The 20,748-nt window shown below is 41.7% G+C and overlaps 2 protein-coding genes across 2 annotated transcripts in view; one reads left to right on the top strand and one right to left on the bottom strand.

Moving 5' to 3' along the window:
* Positions 1–4,540, bottom strand: part of ttc24 (tetratricopeptide repeat domain 24) — a gene marked incomplete at its 3' end in the record, with an annotated part of 161,183 nt that extends 156,643 nt beyond the window's left edge. Inside the window, exons 1-3 of the mRNA XM_084336601.1 lie at positions 4,468–4,540; positions 3,400–3,643; positions 305–598 (exon numbers count right to left, since the gene is read on the bottom strand). Coding sequence (XP_084192727.1) covers positions 305–598; positions 3,400–3,603 — 498 coding nt within the window. The 5' untranslated portion in view covers positions 3,604–3,643; positions 4,468–4,540. The remainder of the gene's footprint in view (positions 1–304; positions 599–3,399; positions 3,644–4,467) is intronic.
* Positions 4,541–5,253: 713 nt separating this feature from the next.
* Positions 5,254–20,748, top strand: part of iqgap3 (IQ motif containing GTPase activating protein 3) — a 143,106-nt gene continuing 127,611 nt past the window's right edge. The window contains exons 1-7 of the mRNA XM_084336515.1: positions 5,254–5,466; positions 5,581–5,668; positions 11,617–11,773; positions 13,209–13,286; positions 14,029–14,105; positions 14,382–14,449; positions 15,298–15,411. Coding sequence (XP_084192641.1) covers positions 5,430–5,466; positions 5,581–5,668; positions 11,617–11,773; positions 13,209–13,286; positions 14,029–14,105; positions 14,382–14,449; positions 15,298–15,411 — 619 coding nt within the window. The 5' untranslated portion in view covers positions 5,254–5,429. The remainder of the gene's footprint in view (positions 5,467–5,580; positions 5,669–11,616; positions 11,774–13,208; positions 13,287–14,028; positions 14,106–14,381; positions 14,450–15,297; positions 15,412–20,748) is intronic.

Below are 20,748 nucleotides of genomic sequence, written 5' to 3'. Positions count from 1 at the left end.
CTCCTACCCAACCCCCCCCCCCCCCCAAACCTCAATGTCCCTTTTTGAGAATAAATAAAGGTTTCAATCAATCAATAACAATAACATACATTGTAATAATACCATTATAATAAATAACATAAATGTATTTATATTTGTATAGTGACTTTACTTTTTTACTGTATGAAGCACCTTCTCAGGGGGCTCATACAGAACCAAGCATTTCACTGTAATGTACTTCATACGTGACAAATAAAACTTGAAACTTAATAACAAGATATATTAAGTTGTTAGGTATGTTAGGGTTCTTGGTGGCCTCACTGACCTGCAGCTGCTGGTGGCAGAGGGCCATCTTCAGGCAGGCATCCCCCTCGGCGGCCCCGTCTCCCTGGGAGCGGTAGAGCTGGGCGGCCTGGAAGTAGTACCCCACCGCCCTGGCTGTCTCCCCCAGCGCCTGGTGCGCTACGGCCAGGTTGAACTGGAGGTCGGCCACCCTCTCGCCCCTCTCTCCAGGCTGGGCCCGCTTCAGGACCTCCAGGCCCTTTTGGGGTTTGCCCATCTCTATGTAGGCGGCGCCCAAGTTGAAGGCACATGCCCGCCGCACCTTGGTGTCCTTCAGCTACGGGTGGGACAGTGGTCACATAGGACAGTGGTTAGCCACATGTTACAATATTCTATTAAAATATATTTTCTTTTTCATATTTACTTACTTACTTATTTGTACTTATGTTATTGTACATACCACGGCACAGACAGTTTACTGTATATAAATACCTGCTTTTTTATTATGTTAATTGTTGCTTTTTATTCCTTTATGCTGTGGCGCAAACGGAGAGTAAGAATTCCATTGTACTTGTTGCATATGGCAAATACAACTGAATATGAATCTGATCTGATTTGGTATTGCATGGAAGCATAGCGATGGATTGAAATCCAACTGCATTGATCAGTCAAATTCATAGTCAATATTAATTGGAGTTCACCTACATTTATCTGTGTGTTTATCTGTTTGATTGTTTGACGTTTGACCTCCCTAATCTACATCATAAAGACAGATAAAGATAGCAGCTGTGACAACAATCAATCGATACTAATGGTATCGTTCAAAATGGCAAACAGTCGATGTTATCTTTGCGTCTGTTATTATGCTACATGCAACAAGGTGCAGAAATTCAAAAAGCTGATTCTAAATGAGTTGTGTGTAATTTTGGAATCATTAGCGTTGTGTCATCCTTGACAGCAAGTGGACTTAAGCTGAAATAATGAAGTAGAATATCCATGCTTTTACTATCAGCAAGAATAACAGAAACGTTAGATCGCTATTTTTGGATCTTGATAGCTAATTTTAGATGTCGTTAACACCCTGATGTGCCAATCACCAGAGCCGGGCAGAGAGAATGTTACAACTACTTATCCCCATTGCATTTTTGTTGCTTTTTTCAGCTATTTTCCGTGACTCCAAAACAGAGGTATGTACTGAACCGTGGCTTCTGTGTACCGTTACACTTACATCTCTACTGACTGGTGATTAAGTTTGCTGATGAAACAACAGTGATAGGCCTAATCACCAATGACGACGAAGCGGCCTACAGGAGTGAGGTGGATAACCTACAATGGTGTCAGGAGAATAAACCCTCTCTCAACGCTGACAAGGCCATGGAGCTGTTTAAGCTGTAGATTAGGGAGGTCAGAAGTTCTGCTGTAATGTAATCAAATGGGATTTCGGCCCTTCCCCTCCTGACCAGGGTCGCAATCGCAGACGTTTATTATGATCATTTAGCACCATCTTGTGGAAATAAAGGCACATTGCACTATGACCAGAATAATTCAACACAACTAGATGTATTCTTCTTACATTTACATTTACATTTAGTCATTTAGCTGACGCTTTTATCCAAAGCGACTTACAAGTTCTGTACGACAGGTCATCAGGAAGGATACAACTCTATCAGCTGAGTAACAATATTCATCAAAGTGTTGCGTGTTACAGTGTAGGTTAGTTTATTAGGACAAGTGCATGACAGTAAGGTTAGTTAGGGTTAGAATTATAATTTTTTCTTTTTCTTTTTTAAATTTTTTTTCAGGTAATGGTTGAAGAAATGCGTCTTTAGTCGACGGCGAACGATTGGACGGGATTCGGCTGTCCTAACTGGGGTGGGTAGTTCATTCCACCATTGTGGGGCAAGGACTGAGAATAGGCGGCTTCTCTTTGATGACCCTCCCGGAGCTTGGATAAGAGTAGGTCTAAGGCGGCCAGAAGATGCAGAGCGTAGGGGTCTTAAGGGTGTGTAGTTAGAGACCATTGACCGGAGGTAGGCGGGAGCGGTTCCCTTTGCCGCACGGTATGCTAGGTCGAGGGCCTTGAGGCAGATACGTGCAGCAATGGGGAGCCAGTGCAGGTCCCTAAGAAGTGGGGTGACATGGGCCGACTTCGGTAGGTTTGAGATCAGGCGGGCCGCTGCGTTCTGAATGAGTTGAAGAGGCTTGGTGGCAGTGGCCGGGAGGCCAGCTAGCAGTGCGTTGCAGTAGTCAAGGCGGGCGATGACTGTTGATTGGACGAGGAGTTGGGTGGCTTCTTTTGTCAGGAAGGGGCGGATCCTTCTGACGTTGCTCAGGAGGAATCGGCAGGTTCTGTTTGTCGCTGCGATGTGAGCAGAGAAGTTCAACTGGTCGTCGAGGACAACACCAAGGTTCTTGGCGGTCGGGGACACGGTCACAGCTGCATTCTCGACTGTGATGGAGAGGTCGGTCAGGGGGGAGGATTTGGCCGGCAGGTGGAGCAATTCTGTTTTGCTTAGGTTCAGTTTGAGGTGGTTGGTCGTCATCCAGGCGGAGATGTCGGACAGACAGGCCGAGATCCGCTCAGAGACGTGGATATCTGAGGGAGGGAAGGAGAGGAAGAGTTGAGTATCATCGGCATAACAATGATATGAGAAGCCATGAGACGTGATAATGTTACCCAGTGATTTAGTGTAGAGGGAGAAGAGAAGGGGTCCTAGGACCGAGCCCTGGGGGACACCCGTCCGCACGGGGCGGGTGGCCGACAGAGTCCCTCTCCATGACACTTGGTAGGAGCGGTCATTGAGGTATGATGTCAGCCATGTCAGCGCAGATCCAGCCACTCCCATTCCTGCGAGGGCCGCGAGGAGGATCTGATGGTTGACTGTGTCGAAGGCTGCAGATAGATCTAGGAGAATCAGGACAGAGAGGCCTTTCGCTTTTGCTAAAAAGCGGCTGAACATCCGTACCTACCGTGAAGTCGTGGGACGAATGCATGTACCATTACACCCCTAAACTACACCCATACTGTGATTATTGTATTATCATTTAGAGCTATTTTATTGTGGGGTTGTAACTTGTAACCTAACCTAACCTAATCTAACTTAATATATAATACACTACAACCACTGCAGCTGTCACCTCTATGGAAGTTTTGAAGGCTTTCTTAAAGCAGCTGAGGGCCTCGTCACAGTCCCTCCTCTGCAAGGCTGTGTGCCCTGAGGCTGTGAGCTCCTCGATGGCCTCCTGGACCTCCGCCGTGGTGCTGCTCTTCCTCTTTTCCTCCTTCTTCTTCTTCCTCTTCTTCCCCTCATCATGTGACGGTGGGGAGCTATCAGATGCCATGCTGAGCTCTCCGGGGGGCGACCACAGAGCAGCAGAGTGCCTACACACACACACACGTACGGTACACGCACACACAGGACAGAGAATGTGGTCACACAGTGACCTCCTCTGGTGGGTCATATGATAGGAGAGCGATCAGGCATCCACTAGTCTGTCTGGGCAACATCTCCACCTTTAGATTAGATTCAAATCATACAGCACAAGTACAGTACAATGAAAAGATGTTGGCATTTAACCAGAGTGCAAATGTAACAGTAAAGTGCATTAACAATATACAATGTGCAAGTGATTAAACTGGAATAGCATGTAAATGAGTACAACTGAGTACTGCTGATCTGATGTAGGCTATGCACAGTGTTATAGTATTATTATGTACAGTGATACAAGTATATACACTATGGTAGTAGTAAGTCATACTGGCCAGCGATAGTCAGCGTAGGTAAGGGATATATACAAATATGGATATATACAGGTATGTAAACAGGTGTGTTCAGACAGGTGTGGGTAAATAGGCCTATATAATATAAATACACTTTAATACCCTATCCGTTTACCGATTAACGTTACATTTCCCTATTTATTTGTTTGTTTGTTGTATCATTGTAAATACACTGTAACTGCAATTGTAACGCTTGCCATGTGACTGTGAGTACTAACTTGAACTCTTCAAATGAATGTTTAAGTAACAGTAACGTTGCTAACAACACGGCTGATTAAAGGGGTCAATGAAAGTTAAATGATACATTAAGTAGATGGGAACCAGCTAACGTTGATTTATGTAAATTCGTCCAGTTTGCTGGGTTGCTTTGTTTAACAAAGATGGATGTTGACGACAGGTAACGCTGAGCACTTATTTACACTCACGTTTTCCAGACGAGTAGCCATCACCAGGTTGTAAATATCACTTCAGGTTGTTGATGAACAAAACAACATTAAACGAGCCGCTAGTGAGAGGCGACTGGTATCTAACGGATAAGGGATAACCATGCTAACGTTACATTTAGTCTAGCTCTTTGTACTATCTAGGTTAGTGAACCCTGCTGCACCCACTACACCGCACCACCGTAATAACGTTAGAGTACAGTAGTAGCCCAGCTAAAGGTAGGCAGGTGCTAGCTAGTGGCGTGTGGTATAGTTTGACTCCGTTGCTATGGCAATAGGACTACAAAGGTTATGTCAGCGGATGGGCCATTATCCTTTTTTTTATCGTAAACATTTACAAACGTTTAGTCATATTACTTCATATAACAATAAACTAAGGCAGCACATTGCATGGTCGCCTCCGCCGTCGGTGTGTGAATGTGAGGCATAAATTGTAAAGCACTTTGGATAAACGCGCTATATAAATGCAGTCCATTTATCATTAGGTCATTTTCTCATCAGAGCAAAAATAACATAGAAAATAATAATATTATATATTATGGGCAACATATATAAAAATGAATTGTAAATAATCTAAGTTGGATGAAATGGTGTTCGCCCGAGGCGAGGAGGCGTGTTTTTATTAAAAATAGAACTACATGGCCCATAATGCAATTCAGTCAGCCAATGAGAAACAGGCGGGATATTTCAAACCAGAAACATAAACAGATGACTTCTTCTTCATACCAGTCAGTCAGACGAGTCTCAACGCAGTCGGAGTATTATTAACTAGCTCGCTTATAGTTACATGTTAGTCCTCGTTACCTTTGAGTTATCAACGTTTGAACTTAACGCGTTCGCAGAAGCCGTTATATCACATAGCGAGCCGAGTAACGTTATTAAATATAGTGTAACTGTTACCCGAGGTGACGGTTTTATAAGGACGTGTGGTCGGAGTCAGGGAAATGGGAGATTCGGGTGGACAACATACGCGTTCAGGCTGTACGTTTAACACAAGTATTCCATAGTTATTGCATATTTTGCATTGCTTTCATCGAATGACAGGAGGATACGTGAGTTTTGCTGGTTTTAATCACGGGTTGATGTTGTTTGCAGATGAGCGTCTGACAGCTGAGGAGATGGACGAGCAACGCGTCCAGAATGTCGCTTATCACTATCTCTGCAGATTGGAGGAAGCTAAGAGGTCAGTGTAATTGGGTCCTACTAAGCCACCACTAGTACGGGTTTTTACTGACCTAACGTTTTAAACGATTAAAGGGATATTTTACTTTAGTAGAACATGTCAACTGTGAACTGTCAGCAGTATTACTTCTATGTAAGTGCATCATCTACTAGTAAACTACACTGCTGTCCCTGTTGTCTGCTGTCAACACCAGGTGACAGGCTCCTCATTCACTCTCATTCGTTTTGGGGACTTAGTCTAAATATCATACTTTTGAATATAAACAAACTGATTGATTGATTGAAAACTTTATTAACAGATTGCAGAATGGGTACAGTACAGTACAGCTCAAAACATACAATTGTTAAGGGGATGCAGACCAGAGAAAGACTTTCGTCTTGTTTACATCAGGGTCCCCCATTTTCAATTCATCATAACATATGACATACATGACATACAGATAGACAGTACTGCTACATCTATACATTTATGACATACCAGATTTGCAAATACAGTACTGTTTGTGATACGAAAATGTGGATGCTGTGCGGATTTCAATAAAACAGACCATTATGAGTCAACAGTATACGTGTTTGTTTTGGCATTTGATGTGTATTTATTACCTTTTGAAAGGACATCCGGTAAATTGTTATAGGTTTGAGTGTGCCTTGCATGGAATGTTTGAGGGAGTGGTTACCAATGGTCGGCCAAACTCGCTTGTAAATAGTAAAAGGATGCTTTTCATAGTGAGTCATAAGCCTCTGACACTGAACTCTTTTTTTTAAATTCAATTGACCTTTCTCAAACCCTGCGAAAGAGGGAGGAGCTTGAAATAGTCAATTATAATAGTTCCTATACTGATAATTTGAAAATGACATCCACACAAAAAATCTTTCACATACAAAAATATATTACACAATAATATTGCTGTATAGTTAGTTTATACTTCAGAAGTATTATATTTAGACTTGGTCCCCAAAATGGACGGAAGTGAATGAGGAGCCTGACACCTGGGAGGAATGGTGGTGTTGACAGCAGACGAGGGGGACAGCAGTGGTCACTAGTTTACTAGTAGTAGATGATCTTGCATAGAGGTAAGACAGCTGAAACTTGACAAGTTCTAGTGTAATATCCCATTTAAAAGAAGTGTCCACGGGAGGGAAGGGAATGTGGAGGGAGAATAGAGAATTGACTTCATATTTCCAGATCTCAAAAAGTTTGTGAATTATAACTTAGCTAGCTGAGTCAGGAATAATATTGGTGTCCAGTCTTCTTAATACACGTGAATAATTGTAGACCCACACTGTCATTCAGACTATTGTGTTATACTAGTTATTGTTATGAAGACTCAATCTTCAGGGCCCTGTTCCTCGTACCTGGCTAACTGAGTTAGCCGGATAATTTTCAACATAGCTTGACTTAAGCCAGACATTTCCGTTCCCCGACGTCGGATTGTCTATGGCAACATATCAGAAAGTTTTAACCTGGTCGAGGGCAGAGTTTAGTTCAGTTAGCTGGATAACCTGCATGGCCACACCCTCGCAAAGAAATGCAGCTCACTTCCTGAAATAATTCTCACAGTCTAGATCCCATTATACCATTCTGAATTATGTTTTTGTGCTTCGTTCTTCTAGAGGGGGCTTTTGAAATGTAAAATAATATACCTAAGATGCTGATAATAAATCACATTCAGCCTATAGATTTACCTTGTCCTAAATAATGCACATCATATTTATACGGATACGGCGCTCGGAGTCGCGATACACTGCATGTGGTTATTTTAATAACGGCGCATTGCAAATGTGAATCCCGCAGGGATATTTTTAATGAATGAAAGCTATCGGGCGTTTGGCTCTGATTAGTTTAATATTCTTCGCTGTGTATTTCAATCATACATTGAAGCGTCTATGCGTGGATTGTGGATATGAATTATGAGGAATCTGAATCTGTGGATTGTTTAATTGTATCACTGTCACTGTGACAGTCACGCGTTATTGTGATATTGTAACTGGGTTTAAAATATATGAGGAGATGCGCTGTTTGATGGATTTGATGACGTGACGTGACTTGATAAATTGAATGAGCCTTTGACGTTTTTAATGAATGAATTTGAGAAAATGCATTTATCTTTTCAAGCACTGTTATCTGATGATGAAGATGAGGTGTCACTGGTATAAACAAAAGGTTAATCAATTCAATGCATGTATGGATGATGTCCAAAACAGATTAAAACCTGATTAATAGTGTAACTGCAAGCCTCCCTCCAAGCCTCTCTTTGGGAACCATGTATTTATATAGTACATAATACCTAAGCACATACAGTACAGATATCCTCATAATATAATTCGTATCAATTAGATATACTATTTGGGCTTGTTTTTATCCTTATTCTGAAAGAGTTGAACTAATTTTTTTCGCTAGCAAGATCTCATTTGATTATTCATTCCATTAAGCCTACTGCCAGCAGGCACATTTAAAGAAATATAATCTGATTGATTGGGGTAATGAGGGACTTAAAATTAGCCTATAGATTATGCATTTAACATCTCGGCGAGGCTATTGAGCCGTACTGTATTGTACCCATTCTGCAATCTTGTTAATAAAGTTTTAAATCAATCAATCAATCAATGCCGTTGGAAAATCAGGATTTCTGCGATCTACACCTGCTGTCTTTTCAGGTGAGGCGGCCGCGTGCAATTATCCTGAGTATCAAGTCTGGTTCGAATTAACGAGACTGAATCCACCTTCGAGGAACAGGGAAAGCCTGGATTCAAACATTGGGTTAATTGAATCTGGATAATGGGACTTTTGATCGACTTAGTTGAACCAGGTACGGGGAATAGGGCCCAGGTTTGGAGGGATGTGGCCTCGTTGGCAGTCATATTGCCCTGACGGATACTACCAGGTTCTGTACAAGTATGGAGTTTGGAAATGCTCTGCATTTTGACTCATGCTATCTGCTGGGCAGCTGACCTTATTGACAATGTGAATGGTCTATAGAGAATTCCTTTACCCTTCATATATTTATCCCTGCTCTTCTGTACGAATTGCAATTTACAAATCGGGATCTACACACAGAGTTCTGTTCAGTACACATGATCCTGGCCGAAGAGGTATTTGTGGGTCAGAGACAGCCAGGGAAATCTGAGCAAAGTTTTTATTTCGATTTATTCTATTATTTGTATTTTTCCGAAGCAGGCATGGCGACCTTCATTTCACTATATGTCTTGTGTATGTATGTGATGAATAAACCTCTTGAATCCCCCTCCTCTACAACTACTGTTGAAGTGCCATTGAGCAAGGCAGTTTAATACCAAACTACAACTGGAGCTGCTCAGTGGTTGACATTATTATTATAATATAATAATCACAGTACAGGTTTAGTGTGTGCTAAGTAGCAAAGTAGTAACAATGATAAAGTAGCACCAAGTTATAATATAATAATCACAGTACAGGTTTAGTGTGTGCTAAGTAGCAAAGTAGTAACAATGATAAAGTAGCAGCAAGTTATAATATAATAATCGCAGTACAGGTTTAGTGTGTGCTAAGTAGCAGCAGAATCAACGATAAGTAGCACCAAGTTATAATATAATAATCACAGTACAGGTGTAGTGTGTGCTAAGTAAGTAGTAAAGTAGTAACAATGATAAAGTATCACCAAGTTATAATATAATAGTCACAGTACAGGTGTAGTGCCAGTGGCAGCAGAGACACTGTAGTGACACTAAGCTGTAATACAATAGGCACTGTGAGTGAGTAGTGGGCAGACAGGCAGGAGGTCAGATTTCAGAGTACAGAGAAGCTCTTCCTCTCCAGGGCAAGAATGTTAAAAATGCGCTCTGCTGACATGTTCTGCACAAATAACAATCTGTATAGTATATTAGTCATGTCTCCAAGAGGAAGAAAACAATAGAATCTTTAAACTATAGAAACATGTTTTTTGAGTGGAGGGGATCTTGAAGTGAATGAAATGTTTAGACCCAAACCTTCATAATATAGGAACCTTGAATCATCGGTGCTCTGACATCACAGTCCTCAGTTGTCACAGTTTGTCTGACATAGCAACAGTAACTACGGTAAGGAAGGCGGGACTTAGAGACATGCAGCAAATGATGAACTATGATTAAATAGTGATTAAATGATTAAAACGACCTGCCTGTGATTGCTACCGATTTGCACACTAAACTAAAAGACCGATGCAGTGATTGTTATGTTAAAGGGGAACTATTTTACTATTTCTTTCACTATTTGGGCACTTTTACACAATTCCTGTGAGTCTATGGAACACCTCTGACTCTGTAATATATATATTTTTTTATTCATTGTTTTGTATTTCTAATCAAGTCCTCAAAAACAGCATTTTTCTACCTCAAGATCTCGAGCTGTTTTGAGCCTGGGCTCCAACCACTGTGGCCACTTCGCGGCATCTGGGACATTAACATGCAGCTGTGTCTTTGTGACATCACATATAGGGCACATTTTCAAATGACTCAGTTCAGTGAGGGTGAATATTGTGAGAGGAGAATTGGAAGAATGCGCCAATATGAGAATTTTGAGACATAGATCATATTAATATAAGTTCACATAGCTAGGAAACAATGCTAAACACTCAAAAAGGCCATTTATAAGATAGTTCCCCTTTAAAGATTGTTATGCCACTTTGCACTCACTACACCCACACTGGTTATTACACTATGATTATTGTATTGTAAACTAGTGTTATTTCTATCATTGCTTATGCTGCTATTTATGTTGGTGAAACCATGGTCAATATGGCGACCGGCATCCTTAGCAATGTAGCAAGTTCACACCCACTTCCCAAACCCTATTAGCATTTCAGAATCAGCCTTTTACCTGTCACTCTAAATCAGTATTACGGTACTCAGCTTAGACCTGTCCTAGCTACAATAGAATCAAGAGGTTTATTTGGCACATACATACCAGGGCATACAGTGAAATGCGGGTGGTCATGCCCGCATTGATTGTGCAAAATACAATAATAAAAATAGGCATAGAAAAAAAAAATAGAAAATAGGTAAGACAGTATTACTCAGCTTAGACCTGTCCTAGCTATAGTATTACTCAGCTTAGACCTGTCCTATCTACAATAGTCACTAGGGGTGTAACGATGCATCGATTAATCAAAATTCATCGATTCTAATGTGTTAGAATCGATGCATCGATTTGAATGTTAGAATCGATTATAATCTAAATTAAAAAAAAATTATTTTATTTAAAAAATATATATATTTGTGTGTGTTGTTTTTATTGGCCTATAGTCCATTCATGCTGAGTGAATCAGTTCCCCCAGCCACATTTGTGTATTCAACATTTTTGGGGGAATTAACAGATAAAAAAATGTATCGAAGGGAGAGCTCCAGTAGCTCACCACGTACCGCGAGTGCTATTTCAGCGCCGTGGACAACCGTGCTCGTCACGGATCTGGGGCTGAGCGAGTTCGAATCCCGGACTGCAGCCGTGCCTTTCCCAGAGTGTCTTCCCCCCCATCTGAACCCTTTCAGCCTGCTTCTGTCGGTCGAACTTGACCAAGTATAAATGCGATAAACGTATAAAAGAGCCAGGGAAATGGCCAAAGTTTAAAAAAAAAAAAAAATGTATCGAATCGTGGTCAAATGAAGAGATTTCATGATGCATTGAATCGTTGCCTGAATAATCGTAATCGAAATTAATCGTTGGCTTAGACCTGTCCTAGCTACAATAGTAACTCTAAAGCAGTATTACTCAGCTTATACCTGTCCTAGCTACAGTATTACTCAGCTTAGACCTGTCCTAGCTACAGTATTACTCAAGCTTAGACCTGTCCTAGCTACAGTATTACTCAAGCTTAGACCTGTCCTAGCTACAGTATTACTCAGCTTAGACCCGTCCTAGCTACAATAGTCTGGTATTATCAGAGTTCTCATTTCAAGCCGGGACATGCAGTCACCGCCTCTCGTTTGTGTTGCCAGGTGGATGGAAGCGTGCCTGCGGGAGGATCTGCCTGCCACCACTGAGCTGGAGGAAGGCCTGAGGAACGGGGTGCTGCTGGCTAAGCTAGGCCACTGCTTCGCCCCCAAGATTGTCCCCCTCAAGAAGATCTACGACGTAGATCAGGAACGTTTCAAGGTCAATAGTTTGGGACTTTTCCTCTCTTTCCTAAAGCAAAGGTTCACAAGAGTTTTGTTGACTAGAGAGGCCATAATTATACTGATGGCTTTAGTATTTTAGGGCAGCACATGGTGCAGTGGTTAGCACTGTTTCCAGCTAGAAGGTCCAGGAGGTCTGTAGTTTGCATGTTCTCCCCGCGCTTGTGTGCGTTTCCTCTGGGTACTCCGGTTTCCTGCCACACCATGAAGACATGCATGCTGGGTAAATATACGTTGTGGTCCCTGGGCACTGGACTATGTCTGCCCACTACTCCTAACTAGTTCCTAATTGTTTGGGATGGGTTAGAAGCAGTGGACGGGTATATGTATAATGTGCTTGATAAATTAAGATATTCTATTCTATTCTAGTATTGAGAAACTTAGCGCTGTGCTACATCCTCTCACCAGGCTCCAATACAATCCACTGGGCAAAGTGTTCTAGCCTTCAAAAACATGTCATTTTCTAAACCAGGAAGCTCACAGTATAATCAGATGTGTCTTCATTTTCTACTGATGAAATGGTTGAAAACTGTACAAAGATATGAGTTTCATAGGCTAGTTACGCATTTAACTGGGCAAGTACTTACACATGTAACTGGGCAAGTAGATACACATGTAACTGGGCAAGTACTTACACATGTAACTGGGCTAGTAGATACACATGTAACTGCGCTAGTAGATACACATGTAACTGCGCTAGTAGATACACATGTAACTGGGCTAGTAGATACACATGCAACTGGGCAAGTAGATACACATGTAACTGCGCCAGTAGATACACATGTAACTGGGCTAGTAGATACACATGTAACTGGGCTAGTAGATACACATGTAACTGCGCTAGTAGATACACATGTAACTGGGCAAGTAGAGATGCACATGTAACTGCGCTAGTAGATACACATGTAACACTGGGCAAGTAGAGATGCACATGTAACTGGGCAAGTAGTTGCACATGTAACTGGGCTAGTAGATACACATGTAACTGGGCTAGTAGTTAGTTACACATGTAACTGGGCTAGTAGTTAGTTACACATGTAACTGGGCTAGTAGTTAGTTACACATGTAACTGGGCTAGTAGTTAGTTACACATGTAACTGGGCTACTTGGATAGCACAAAGCCTATGAAGGTCATTATAATGTTTGATACAACAACATACATACTGTTTGCTACCATTTCCCCAGGAGAACATAATGAAGACACATCTGATTATACTGTGAGCTTCCTGGTTTGGAAAAGGACATGTATCATGTGTTTGAAGGCTAGAACAGTTGCTGAGAGGGAATATTGTGCTAATCAAGCATTCTGATGGGAGTTATAATTCAATTCCAGGATGATTGTTGAATAGCTCCTCTCAGGATGTGAATGCCAAGCTGGTTCAGGTGTGTCGTCTAAAGATTATTATGTCCCTCAGGGTCAGGGACTGCAGTTCCGTCACACAGACAACATCAACCACTGGCGCAGTGCGATGGTGGAGGTCGGACTACCAACGGTAAATAATGAATGAGTTGAATAGTTGGAATTCTTAAGTCATAGGACGTTGTCGACGAATCCCTAAGTTAAAAAAAATCAATCAGGTTGGAGGGGGGGGGGGGGGGGGGGTTGAAGGCAAGGGAGAACAGGTGGGTTTTGAGGCAAGCTTTGAAGGTGGAGAGTGTAGGGGAGTCTCTGATGGACTGTGGGAGGGAGTTCCAGAGTCGGGGTGCAGTGCGAGAGAAGGCCCGATCACCAACGTTTTTGAGTTTGGATGTCAGGACAGTGAGGGAGGCAGTGGAGGATTGGAAGATTGCTGCACTTCTACAAGGTCCTTTTAGCATGTTCTTGGTATCTAGGATCTATGGATCTCAGGAAATGTATTCCCAGTGTCAGAAATATTGTGTCTGTTACTAGGCTTGAGTAAATTGTAATGAACCAAAGGAGAATATATATATTTTATATATACAGTATATATATATTTGTTCATCTTTGACGGTGAATAACACCATACTAAAATTTACCAGACATGAAAAATGGCCACTGAGCTCATTCAGCACCTTCTTGAGATCACATGTACAAAAAAACCAAAGCAAATTAATAAAGGGCAGATGATTAACAGGAGGTTCAATCCAGTAGATAATGATCTATTTAACCATCTGTAGTGTGGTAGTGATAGGTTAACATTCAGTAGTGTGGTAGTGAAAGGGTTAAGAATCCAGGCTCTAGTTGATTAGACTGACTTCTTGCTGTTCTCCCAGATCTTCCATCCAGAGACAACAGACATCTACGACAGAAAGAACATGCCCAGAGCCGTCTACTGCATCCATGCCCTCAGGTCAGCTCTCTGCTTTTCTGTTTACAACCAGCACTAACACTGCCGCAATGTATTCATTAATACAGAGCTCTGATTATAAACCCTTATGATAATGATAGTAGCTAGAGATGAACAAATATGGGGGAACAATAATATAATATTATTTATTCAATATGTTTAAGGGACATAATATAAGTTAGCACTGGGTAGTTTACTTCCTCTTTGGGAAGAGATGTTTGACAGTGGAATGCAAGGGGAACGTCATCCAACTCTTATGTATGTATATCTTTCCTACAGCCTGTACCTGTTCAGATTGGGTTTGGCTCCTCAGATCCATGACCTCTGCGGCAAGGTCAAATTTACTGGTAAGTGATGCCAACCTCTCTTCTCAGCTTGTACAGACAGGAGCTTGACCCCATTGACTTTACATTGGCTTGTGGCTAGTAACTACCCAGAGCTAGTAGGAGGAACAGCATGGATTGTGCTGAGAAAGGATTCTACCGATCAACATAATCATTGCTAAGTAGCGAATATGGCCAGGGTTCCAAAAATCACCCGTTTGCATTTTTATTTTTTTATATATATTTTTTTTCCCTCCTTTTTCCTCCCATTTTCTCCCATCCCAATGTTAGTCGTTATGCCAATTCCCAATCCCCTTCCTGGTCGCTGCGCACTTACCCCCCACAGTCTGGGAGAGTGGAGGCTATCACGTGCTTCCTCCGACACACGTGTAGCCAATCAACCGCTTCTTTTCACCTGGCAGCCCGGACTCTCACTGAGAGGGTGTAACGTGTGGAAGGATCACACTACCCCCCTTAGATCCTATCCGCGCTGAGCAGGCGCCCCGACCGAACTGTAGGAGTCGCTGTTTACAACGACCCGGACCCACCCCGCCAGCTTTCCCACCCTCTAATACAGCCAATTGTATTAGTGTGAACGGCCAGCCAAGCTGGTGACAACGCCGGAGCTGTGAGCTGGATTCGAACAGGCGAATCCAGCGTCTCCGGTGTTGGTGACGAACGCAATCTCCGCTACGCCACCTGACCGCCCTCCCGTTTGCATTTGTTAACGTATCAAGCAACAAAGGCAGAACACACTCTGAATGGTGTTCCATGGCGTCTTGGAAGACATTATGTCATCTTTTAATTCATATAACTTTTATACTACACTTGCTACTTGAATACGTGGTCACATGTTTGCCTCTTGTATTCAGAGGAGGAGATCAACAACATGAAGCTGGAGCTGGATAAGTACGGTATCCAGATGCCGGCCTTCGGCAAGATCGGGGGCATCCTGGCCAGCGAGCTGTCTGTGGACGAGGCTGCCGGTAGGTGGAACGTCAACCTGTAGCTTAGTCTCTGATACACAACTTCATTAATACTAATAATAGTAAATACAGTACATACAAGGAAAGTATGTACAAATGTGATTATGAAGCAAATATGTTTAAAAAGGCAGATTAGGTGAATATTAACACTATGATCGCCGTGGACGAGTTTACACGTCATTCCTAGCCATGCTCATTCTGCCGAAGATGCCGTAACTCGTCTTTGATGTCAATATTTCAAAAATCTGTCATCGAAATCATATTTCCTTTCCGGAGCCCTGAGACGCACTGCAAAGCTCCATTCAACTCTCTAGCGGTTCAAGAGCGCCATCTGGTGGCCGATCGGCAGATCGCCAACCGGAAATTAACCTTTGAACCGGTAGTGCTCATCCATATGTGGTCCGGGCACTCGCTATCGTTAGAGAGACTCCGTATTGACACAGTGAACGATCGATCGGTGCAAATAACTCGAAAAAACAACATGATTTGGACGTATATACTATTATACAACCTGGAAATGGATCGGGCATTTCTCCATCCCATAATAGAAAAAATTCTGTTCCACGCTCATCTGCCAGCGGCGCGAGGAAGCCACGGTAAGATTCAGCGTTATTTTCTAACGTCTTCTATACTAACTGATCTGATGAACATATGACCCACTCTGGATGAATCATCTAACGCTGCCCACGGAATTATAAACGATCCCCCGCCCATCCGGTCATCATCAGATGATGCGTAGAAACTTCTAGAACCACGTCTAGTTGAAATTTTTTATCTCGCACAGATTCCTACCAAACTGTATTTGATCATCAATATAATGCATTTAGGGCTATAAATCACGTTATGAAGAAAGCTGCAGAAAACGATAAAAACATACTTATACTTTAGACCATATTTTTAGTATGAATATGTGAATGAAAAAGTTTAACGTTGCTACACCCTGAACAATACATATAGGACATTGAATGGGCCATAATAATGGCAATTTAGCAATAGAATTTAAAAAGTTATAGCCCTGCAAAGAAGGGGAACTTCTCCATAGACAAATAGAGCTGGCGAGGGATGGTAAATTATGGCGATTAAAGTGTTAACAGATTATTAAATGGATAGCTTCAACGAAAGATTACGAAGGCAGCATTATGGTGACATACAGTAAAAACCATTTTTTTATTATTACATCCATTTTAAAATCATTATTTTATATATATAAATGTAAATATGCAATTTGACGGATGCTTTTGTCCAAAGCCCCTCGTGAGTGCACAGATTGTTTGTATGGGAAACCCCAGAGCACATGGACCCACGGCAGCGCTGGCACCAGGCTCTGTCCATTAAGCTCAGAGTGAAAGGACTTTAACTCTTTGACTGCCACAATGTTTTTCCATCTGTACTCCCTGGCGCCAGCGTTTTTTTTTACACTTTTTTTTTTAATTCTTTTAACTTTTTTCTTTTCATGTCAACGTTCACACGCACAATATGCTTACTTAGGATTTGACTTGATTCAACAACAAAGCAGTCGGGGCAATGGCAAGCCGAAAACGGTCGAAAATGTGGTTATTTGAAGTTTGGATATATTTTTTTTTTTTACAACTGAGGTAGGTAGATTACATTTTTAGAGACTAAAGTACCGAAAAAAGGTACCGTTGGGTACCGGTATCGATTCACAGGTACCGGTATCCTATCGGTTCAAATGTGAACGGTACCCATCCCTACTGACAAAGCACAATACCTGTTGGTTTTTAGTTCACTCATTGTTCAGGGAAACACATTGTTAATGACATTGACGGATTGTGAATTTTGTGATTGACTCAAATTATATTTATTTGGAAAAATAAATATAGTCACTTTATTTGAAGAGTCAAAACTGTTCTCTTGGCTTTGTTTTGTTCATAGTAGTAACGCTCATGTCATGATAAATCTGATTAGGTCAAAACTACAGGAATATACAAAAAAATAAATATAATACAATAAATATATATATATATATATATCGGTTATCGGTAACGGTATCGACCTTGAGGAGCAGAAAGTTATCGGTATCGATATCTGGGTCAAAAAAATCAATATCGTACACCCCTATTGCAGACCCATCGTATATTCTATATTATAGCTATGGAGACAGGGCTCTACAGTGCGACCATATTGCTCGCATATGCCCCTAAAAATATATGTGTGCGAACCTGAAAAATCAATTACTCGCACGTTGTGCGAGTTAGGGATGGGAATCGAGAACCGGAACCGGTTGGGAACCGGTTCCTAATTGTCCGATTCCTGGAATCGCATGCCTCCGTGACTATCGATTCCTCTTATCAATGCCAAGTTTTTCTGACAGTTGCGCATTTTAAAACAATAACGTTAGCGCTACGCATGCAGCCATAGCAGACTATTTGATTCCTTGACTAGGAAAACCTAAATGAAAACGAATGCTTTCACTGTATAAATATTCTCCCATTTCATCCATTTTAGATGATCACAATAGACTGAGGCTGCAGCTAGTGGTTCTCGCGCACCTCAGGAAAATCCTTTCACGCTAGCACAGCGGGGTAAACTGACTCAGGAAAAGGTGAACGAGTGTCACCGTCGAGCAGTCACTAAATTTGTAAGGGCTCGAAATTGCGACCATTTTGGTGGAGGCTCAACAATAAATGACAATCAGAAATGTCAAGTTGCATGTTGTTATTCTAACCAGCTTAGTTCTGTTGCATTTCCAATCTATCTATTTAAATTATACATTTAGCAGGAATCGATAACGAATCGGATCGATAAGCAGAATCTATAATGGAATCGTATCGATACAATCGTATCAATTCCCATCCCTAGTGCGAGTGCAGATTACAGCATCAGTGGTTATTTTTATTTCTCCGCTGAGAATCGTTAAAAAACTACAAGTCCCACATTGCACTCAAGCCAACGGTCCAATCACAGTAGAGTGACGTGACTGGTTTCATGGGAAATAAAGCAAATGACCAATCGGAAGCTCTCATTTTGCTTGTTTACTTCCTGAAAGTCTGCCATTGCGATATGCGAGCGTTTTCCGATTATAGTTTTCCTTATTATAGTCTTACCAATAGCAATAGATTTTAGAACACCTAGATTTAGCGATAGCAATAGTAATATAACGTTAATCCAACAAAACGAATGCCTTGCTTTGTTAATCATAACGTTGATGCAGTAGCGTATGTCGTTGTGTTGACTGCAACGGACATGATAACAACATAACACTGTGTACACATTCAAATTGCGATATCGATTCTAACATTTTCAAATTGATGCAGTTGAATTTTCCCCTTAGGATCGATGCATTGTTACACCCCTACACCAAAGTAACTGGCCCACTGTATGTGTGTACAGCTAACTTGGCTAGCGTTATCAACAGCAGAGGTGGGCAATAGGGTCCAGCTGCAGCGCCGGACGGCCGGAGTGCAAGCGGTGTGACGTAATTGGCAGAATCGACTGTCAATCAATGGTCTACCTGACACGCAAACTCATAAACAATGTTTCTGTACTGGATGTGTACAGTATTTCAATAGGCAACCCTGAAAGGATTATTTTTCTAGAAGAGCAACACTAGCCAAAACATAGGCATTGTATGCATAAAATGGGCAAAAGCTAAAGTTAAGTGACTGTTACTTTTGTAGCAGTAGTTTGATTTGATAGTTTATGTGATAGGGACAGCACATGTTAATGAACATCAAGTACAAAATACAAAATGTAAACATGCAGGGTTGTAGCAAGAGCTAATTTACACCAGGAGACAGCAAAACTCTTTCAATAAATAAATAGCCTGCTTAGGGTAAAAGCATGGTGACAATCAATGATAAAAACAACAATAAAAACAAGAAACAAGTTACATAAACTAAATCAGATAAAAAATGATCACAGTTCTGGTTTGCCTTAAGATGCAGTTTAAGATGAGTCTTGAACATGGAGTATGTGGGGCACTCTCTAATCACAACTGGTAGGCTATTCCAGTAGTTACCACCTTTAACAGAGAACACAGTTTTAGCAAAGGTAGTATACCGAAAGGGCACCTTACAGTCCCCTCTACTGATGGCCCTGGTGGTAATGCCAGTGTCTCCTTTTTGTTCAATGTCACTGCCTTTCTTATTAGGCCTAGTTGCAGTAGGAGTTAGATCATTTTGTGTACTGTACTGTGTAGGGACTGTCCTGCTCCACTAGGGGCAGGCTTTTCTCATTCACTAGGCTGGGGGCGGGGCTGGCTTTTCTAATTCACAGGAGCGATCTTTTCTACCACAGTGCACGTTGGCTTTGAGAGTTGTTTGATTGATTGAAAACTTTATTAACAGATTGCAGAATGGGTACAGTACAGTACATAGATGTAGCAGTACTGTCTATCTGTATGTCATGTATGTCATATATGTCCTGATGAATTGAAAATGGGGGACCCTGATGTAAACAAGACGAAAGTCTTTCTCTGGTCTGCATCCCCTTAACAATTGTGTGTATTGAGCTGTACTGTATTGTACCCATTCTGCAATCTGTTAATAAAGTTTTCACTACCCACTTTCAAAAACACTCTCAAAAAACACCTAAGGGAGACTGCAATTCGAAACTGGCCCCTATAAATGTCCGAACACAACCCCCTCCAATGTACAGTAAATTACCAAGTATGGTCTTGTCAATATTCCAATGTACAGTTGTTGGCTACAACTTTGCCACAGTAGGCATTAATCACTTAATAGTTAAAATGTCTGTGTCCCATTCCCGTTTGCACACGCAGATACACACACACAGTGGGCCAGTGACTTTGGTGGTATGTGGTACTTGAAATATTTTCACTGTGCTCCTAAATATTTTTGGGTGCTCCTAAATTTCTTTGTGTGCTCCTAAATTTTTTTCATTTAGGAGCACATGTGCTCCTTGGGAAAAAGGTTAGCGTAGAGCCCTGGGAGACGATAGTATGGCTCATTTGAAAGGAAATATGTATACTCCAACAGGGAAAAAAACGTTTAGTTCTACATACTTCCATTCCTGCGCTATCCCATGCTAAAAATCGTCCCGTTGCAAAATAATCCAGTTCCGTTTCCTGGAACGTGAGATATGACTTGTTTTGTGCGCATATGCACATTTCATGCGAGTTGCTCGCCTGCCACCTATATTATTTCCAGGTCAAAGGTAACATGACTATAGTAGAATGATGATGGGGGGGGGGGGGGTCCCTTAGCGGAATCGTTTTCTGACGCTGGGATAATTACAAAGGCATGGTTTATGATGGGGTTTGGTAAAAAAGACGTTACCTGTGTCAGCAGGTCCACCAAAACCCTGTCCACTCTTGCTCCGAAGTGTCTTGGGTCAGAACAATAAATAACGTTAGTT

The sequence above is a fragment of the Notolepis coatsorum genome (genome assembly GCF_963971535.1).
Source record: "Notolepis coatsorum genome assembly, chromosome: 19".
Lineage (NCBI taxonomy): Eukaryota > Metazoa > Chordata > Actinopteri > Aulopiformes > Paralepididae > Notolepis > Notolepis coatsorum.
Note: the sequence above shows the minus strand (reverse complement) of the source record. Positions and strands in the feature narration are given on the sequence as shown.